Raw genomic sequence first — 7,454 nt, 5'->3', positions numbered from 1 at the left:
GGTCCTGACTTCCTTGCTCATGTTCTCCCTCCTTCTGCTCCTCATTGGGACCTTGGGATTTGAGCCATGTTCTAATAATGCGGTTCACTGTGGAAGATCTAGAACTATTAGATAATGTTATAAGTACCCATTTTTGGAAAATCACTCTAGGTAGAAGCAGGTCCAGGCCAAGCCTATAGACAGGACATTAATTACAAAGGATTAACTTTATTTTTAGCCAGTCGTTTAACATGCTTGTAATGTCGTCTTAAGTTCTATGAGGAAAGGATATACCAGGGGCTGGAGAAATCGCTCAGTGCATTAACTACTCTTCCGAAGGACCCTAGTGTGGTTCCTACCATCCATATTAGGTGACTCACAAGCACCTGTAACTCCAGGTTCAGGGAACCCTCTTTTGGCCTCCTCAGGTACCTATATTGTGCACCCATCCCCCATATACACATAATTTAAAAATAACAGTAAATCATTTTCTTAAATAAAAGACTTATTTATGTTTATTGGTGTGTTATCGGCAGGCACGTTTGCACATCAAAAGAATATAAGATCTTATGGACAGTTATAGACAGTTGTCAGCTACCATGTGGGTGCTAGGAATTGAACTCAGGACCTCTGGAAGTATAGCCAGTGCTCTTAATCACTGAGTCATCTCTCCAGCCCAAGTAAATCTTTTTCAAAAATAAAAAAAGTATACCAGTCACACTTCAATACAGTGTATGTTTGCTCAGGGGAAACAGCTTGAATTTCATGACTAAGTTGAAGCCCACCAAGGTGTGTGGATTGAATTCTTATGCAATTTTGATTCCTTAGAACTGGCGTGATTTGGATGCCAGAATCACCGACACAGCAAATGAATCCAAAGATAACGTCCGGTATTTGTACACCCTGGAGAAAGTATGCCAGCCCCTCTATAACTACGACCTGGTGAGCATGCTCCTGAAGGCGCAGTTTCTAGGGCCTGGGGGTATGGCTCGGAATCTGAAATGCTGAAAAAGTGTGGTTTCTAAAATTAGCTTGTGTAACCGAAGCAGTTGGCCATGGCGTTTTATCTCAGCAAGGGGAAGCAAACCAGAATGGCATGCGTGATAGAGTTCATTCCCGTGTCTCCATCTAGGTGTCCATGGCACACGGGATACAGAACTTGATTAATGCCATCAGGATGATTCACAGCGTGTCGAGGTACTACAACACGTCAGAAAGGATGACCTCTTTATTCATCAAGGCGAGATGCTATTATTATTGTTATTATTATGTGTCTGTCTGTATGTATGTAAGGTGTGTGTAGTGGGGTGCGATTGTGCTACAGAAAGTTGTGGAGGCCGGAGGACATCATTGCAGGGTCTGGTTCTCTCTACCTTTACATTGTCCCTTGGATTGAACTCAGTCAGGCCACTTGGCTCAAGGAACAAGGGCCTCGACTTGCTGAGTCAGCCCGCCAGCCCATCATGGTTTCTAGCGGGAGCCACACACAGGGTCCTATGAAACAGTTCATAGTTCTTTCCATTTGAGCCGCAGGAGGGAGCTGGGAAGTTTGGGGACTCTCAGAGATCTGGATTTTCAAACTTCCACGTAGGGGTAGGGTGAGGTGGGAGTAAATTTGGGGTGGAGTGGGGTAGGGTAGAGGTGTCAATTGGAGTCAGGTGTTGTAGGAGTAGTAACGAGCGCCCTTCTCCTGCTGGAGGTCAGCTCCGGGCTTCTTGCTTAGAGGTCACTGCTCTCTTAGTTTAGTCATTCAAAGTACTTTCTTTCGCGCCTACCCAGTAGATACGGCTTCAGCTTGTTTTAAACGCTCATGTTGCATCATGCGGTTAATTATTTTAGAGCCTTTAAAAAAATTATCCAAGAAGCATTCACATAGAATCGAATTAGATGTGTTAAAGCACACGTCAGTTCTATAAAAGGAAATAGGGATCTAGCTACACGCTGCACCCCAGATGACCAGGGGAAGGAATCCTCTCGGCCCTTTGGCTTCCTTCTTGCTACCGATGCTCCTGGTTGAGATCTTTCTTGGTTCCAGATTATTAACATTTTTTTCAACATTGTGAACCAGAACATGATGGTTGGTTGTAATGTCAACTTGACATAAGTTAGGGCTGTCTGGACTTTTTTTTCTTTTTGGTTTTTCGAGATGGGGTTTCTCAGTGTATTCTTGGTCTACAGTCTCTGTAGACCAGGCTGTCCTTGAACTCGTAGTGATCCTCCAGCCTCTGCCTTTCCACTACCACCCCTAGTACCACCCCTGTTTGTTTGTTTGTTTGTTTGTTTGTCTGGATTCTTAACGGGGAATTATCTCTATAGCATTGACCTGTAGGCAAAACTTTGGGGGCATTTTCTTGATTGTTGGTTGCTGTGGTCTTTGGAGCATTTTCTTGATTGTTGGTTGCTGTGGGCGGGTCCAGCCTATTGTGGATAGCTCTGTCCCTGGGCTGGTGGTCCTGGGTTCTATAAGAAAGCAGGCTGAGCAAGCCATGAGGAGCAAGCCAGTAAGCAGCACTGCTCCACGGCTTCTGCATCAGCTCCTCCTTCTGTCCCTGACTTGCCTCACTGGTGGACAGTGGTGTGGAAGCGAAGCTGTAATAAAACCCTTTCCTCCCCAGGCTGCTTTGGGCGTGTTTTCTCATGGCAATAGAAACCCTGAGGCAACCACTCAGACTAACGATTAAATATTGCAAGTTTATTTGACCACTGATGGTTTTTGTGACTTGTACATAGACTCACTTTGGGATTTACTTTTTCTTTTTCTGCAAAAACTAACCCTGGGGCCAGAGAGACGGTTCAGCAGGCGAAGGCATTCGCTATAGAGCCCACTGCTGAAGTCGCTCTGAGCCACGACTGAGGCTGAACTCACATTATTACCTATCTTTAGCGTTTCCTGGAGTGATCATCCTTCCCCAATCATGTCCTGCATGCCTGTGGATGTGATCTTGCATGCATTGTGCATTTAAAAACTCCTCCAGGTTCTCTGTATGTACTGAGATGAGTTTTTCTTCCTCCTCTCCCTCTCGTCCCCTTTTCTCTCTCTCCGCCTTTCTCATTCTATCTCTCTCTCAGCCTCTCTGCTAAGATCCCAGGATTCTCAAATTCTCTTATGTAGTAGAAGACATGAATGACCTTTAACCTTTGATCCCCTGCCTTAGCTTCTGAGTGCTGGGATAACAGGACTGCACCCATTTTGAGTGATGCTCAGGGTGGAACCCAGGGCCTTGAGCTTGCTAGGCGAGCAGTCTCCCATTGATCTATAATCCTTCTCCTAACTGTCTTGTGAAGGCTAGCCATCATTGCCTTGGAGTAGATCAGACCTACTGTATGCAGGACAGATGGAAAATGTGCTTGACTTTGGGACTCACGGCCCCAGTGACCTAACTGCAGTAGGCAAATGTGACTTTGGGGTTTCTTTATTTTGATTGGATTTGTGTGTTTTTTTTTTTAAATTGTGATTTATTTACTCTATAAGCTTATTTATCATCACATTGATCATGTATATTATGTTTCCCAAAGGCGTTTACCTACGGCTACTTTGTACCCTACCTCTGCTTTAGGTCACAAACCAGATGGTGACAGCGTGCAAAGCATATATCACTGATGGAGGAACAAACCACGTGTGGGACCAGGAGACCCCGGCCGTCCTCAAAAAGATCCAGGTTTGTAAAAGTCTTTCATTCCCATCAGGTTCTCACCTGCCAGTTCAGTGTCATTTACTCTGCTCACTCATAAAACATGGCTCACTGGGAAGCCGTCACGAGTGGCGTAGTGTGAGAACATGAACAAGGATTGTCATCGATACATCACTCCGGTGGGGCTAGACGGCTCGGCAGTACAGAGTGCTGTAACTCATCTCGGGGCCCAAAGCCTTTGCCCCTGTGGGCACCTGCACACGTGTGCAACCCCTCCCCTGTAATTAAAAATAAGTCTTTGATGTGTCGCCGTGGCAACGAGAGGAGCAGGTCAAAGTGGTGGAGGACTGGGGAAACTGACAGGCTCCAGCTGGTTTGTCATTCTGGACTCTAACACTCACCTCTCCTACAGAGCAGGGATGGCTGCCCCATACCAGACCCCTCTCCCATGCTAAGTATCTGTGATCAAATTACAATAGAGAAACAGGAAGCTGAGCCTCGAATCCTAGAACTGGACAAATTGAGCTAAGCGTGTAGTTAGCCTGAATCTCTGTGTCCCATCTCATACACCACAGAAAAGGAGGCTCGGAGGCACACACCTGTTTCCCCAGCACTGGCCTGGTAGGGATGGAAGGATGGGGAATTCCAGGTCAGCGTTGGCTACACAGGGAGTTTGAGACCAGCCTGGGCTACATGAAATCCTGTCACACAAAACAGCAACAAAAGGTAGAGAAATCAGTGGCCAATGCGCAAACTGTTCAGAGAGAGGACTCTCCTGCAGTTACCCGGAGAGGTTGTAAGCACCTCCACTCCCCACATATAGTTCAGGCAGAGTTATTACCCTTCATACAGACACAGATTGTTTTTCTGGTGTCAAGAGCACTAATCGACAAAGAAAAGAATCGTCAAACACCGAGCCCTCATAAGAAAGCTGAGAAGCAGAACAGCTCGCAGTAACTTACAAAAGGACAGGGCCTAAGATGCCTACAGCGACAGGAAGATGCCTTCGGGGTGTCTTGAAAGTCCACACAGCTTTCACCGTTTGACAGCAGAACATGAGTTTTGGAAGAAGCTTTGAAATGTGTCCAGAGAATACCCTTAAAACGTGGTGAAGAATAAAATAAAAAAATAAATAAAAGAAGTCACCCCTGCGAGGGCAAGATCGTTTATCAGAAGGGATGAGCCGAGCCAGTTAAAACTGTGTCAGACTAAGCAAGAAAAAAAATTCTCAGCCAGTGCTGAGGGCAAGGACAGCCAAGAAACAGCTGAATGACTGTCTTAGTCAGTGTCCTATTGCTGTGAAGAGACACTATGACCGTGGTAACTCTGGTAAAAGAGAACATTTATTGGGGCTGACGTACAGGTTCAGTGTCTAGTCCATTATTGTCATGGCGGGAAGCATGGTGGCTTGCAGGCAGACATGGTGCTGGAGAAGGGATTCTACACGTGAATCAGCAGGCAGCAGGAAGAGAACTAGAGCTTCTGAGACCTTAAAGCCAACTGATGCACCTACTCCAACAAAGCCACGCCCACTCCAACAAGACCACACCTCCTAATGCGGCCCCCCCAAGCATTCAGATGTAAGTCTTTCAGGGGCCATTCTTAGTCAAAGCACCACCCCAAGAAACTTTGCTGTGTGTGTATTTAAAAAAATAAAATTAGCTGAGAAACGGGGTACACACCTTTAATTCCAGCATTCAGGAGGCAGAGGCAGATGGATTTCTGTGAATTCGAGGCCGACCTGGTCTACATAGCAAGTTAGTCTAGGTCAACCAGGGCTATGTAGTAAGACCTTGCCTTAAGAAAACAAGTTATCAATGCAAAGTCTTCATGTTGTGTGTTCACGGATGTAACAAATGCAGGTGCTGACCACGTGGGGATGCATGCCTGGAATACCCAGGAGGCCCAGTCAGGAAGACCACAAATTTGAAGCCAGACTGGGCTATGTAGTAAGAGACTGTCATAAACAACAACAAAAACTAGCATGCTGCTACAAATATGGATGCCTGCTGAATACCGATATTGTCAGAGAAAATTTCCAAGCCTCTGGGGGATTCTTATGATTTTTTTCTTTTTCTTATGTTTCCTGAGAATTTTATACATGTTTGTAATGAACTAAGATGGCATCTGCTCACCCCCCATTTTCCCCTCCAACCTCCTCTCTATTCCCTCCAGCATGTCTCCTCCCAAACTTCCTGTGTTTTGTTTTTGTTTGTGACTCTCTGAGTTCAGTCAGTGCAGCCCATGTGGGGGTGTGGGTCTCCCCGTAACATGAGATCCCTACTTGTGGCCACACCCTTCTCAAACAATGAATCCCTGTCCCCCTATAAACTGTCAGTTGCTCTTCTAAGGGGTGGGGCCTGGAGCTTCCCCACCTCTTCGATGCCTGAATTTTTACTGGCTTGATCTATTTCCTTTTCTTTTGATTTTTCAAGACAGAGAGTTTCTCTGTATAACAGTCCCAGCTGTCCTGGAATTCGCTTTGTAGACCAGGCTGGCCTCGAACTCACAGAGCTATGGGTGTCCCCCGTAGAGCTGAGCACCCAGACTCTTCCCTCAGCATTCTGGTCCTCCTGCAGCTCCCCACTGACCGCTGCCCAGTACACAGACAAGCTGCTGTGGCCCGCGTCGAGAGGGGCATGTGCCCATGAGTATCAATACGAAGAATCAGAAGGCTGTTCACCCGTACGAGCCTTTCACTTAATTAGCTGTGAAAGAATAAAACCTGCCGGGCGGTGGGGGCGCACGCCTTTAATCCCAGCACTCAGGAGGCAGAGGCAGGTGGATCTCTGTGAGTTCGAGACCAGCCTGTTCTACAAGAGCTAGTTCCAGGACAGGAACCAAAAAGCTACGGAGAAACCCTGTCTCGAAAAATTAAAAAAAAAAAAAAAAAGAATAAAACCTAATGGCATGCTTTAGTGCGGGGTGAGTTAAGAGGAAATAGTGGAAAAGGATGAGGGTAGAATGTGTCTCCAAAAACCTGCATTTTTTTTTTGAATGGCTCCTCTAATTGTTTAGAACTTCGTTGCACTGTATAGTCTTTGAGTCTGGATAATTTTGGTGTGTGATTTTTTTCTTTTGTTTTTCAATTTGCAACCTTTTTTTTAAAAAAACAACAACAAAGTTTAAACTAAAAACGAAGCATTTAAAATGCGATGTGGTTGTCCATAGGCTTTGCTCTCCAGGCGGGGAATGAGAACGTCTGCCGTCTTCTGCTAACAGCGCCAGCCTTTGTCTGCGGGGCTGATGGGCCAGTGTGGCCAGGCTGGCACCAACCTGTCAGCCACCACCTCACGCTTTTTCTCCCTCTCGCTTTCCAATTCTCTTGTAGGACTGCATTTTTCTCTTCAAGGAGTATCAGACATCCTTTCACAAGACAAGGAAGCAGATTTTAGAGTCCTCAGGGGAGAAGTCTTTCGAGGTTTCAGAGATGTATATATTTGGGAAATTTGAAGCCTTCTGTAAGAGGCTGGAGAAGGTAAGCCTTCTGCAGTCACAGGACCCCACTCCCACCTGCACAGGGCTGGTGTTTTGGGGTTTCAGGCAGTGTGGCTGAGGATCATTGTTTCGGGTCTCTTCCTGGCATTGATCCAACTTGTCCACTGCATTTGTTTGAACTGATCTCCCCTCCCCCCCCATCCCAAGCTAGTAGTGCCTTGTGCCAGCCAAAGGCTATTGTGAGCTTTCACCTTTCCCAAGACCTCAATTCTTCTTACACAGATAGGTCCTGAACTTGAAGGCTGTGCCTTTGACCACAATATTAAGCTGAGAAAATATGTGTAGTTGGCAAGCCCTGGAAATGTGCAGGATCTGAATGTGTAGACACCAGTCTTTCAGGACCAA

At 46.2% G+C, this 7,454-nt stretch overlaps 1 protein-coding gene across 1 annotated transcript in view; it reads left to right on the top strand.

The window, feature by feature from the left end:
• The window catches only part of Dnah8 (dynein axonemal heavy chain 8), a 228,267-nt gene that overhangs the window by 17,304 nt on the left and 203,509 nt on the right, over positions 1-7,454 (top strand). The window contains 4 exon segments of the mRNA XM_026785784.1: positions 808-921; positions 1,112-1,219; positions 3,537-3,638; positions 6,943-7,089. Coding sequence (XP_026641585.1) covers positions 808-921; positions 1,112-1,219; positions 3,537-3,638; positions 6,943-7,089 — 471 coding nt within the window.

This window comes from Microtus ochrogaster, linkage group LG2, assembly GCF_000317375.1.
Source record: "Microtus ochrogaster isolate Prairie Vole_2 linkage group LG2, MicOch1.0, whole genome shotgun sequence".
NCBI lineage: Eukaryota > Metazoa > Chordata > Mammalia > Rodentia > Cricetidae > Microtus > Microtus ochrogaster.
This window is presented reverse-complemented; position numbering and strand designations above follow the sequence as displayed.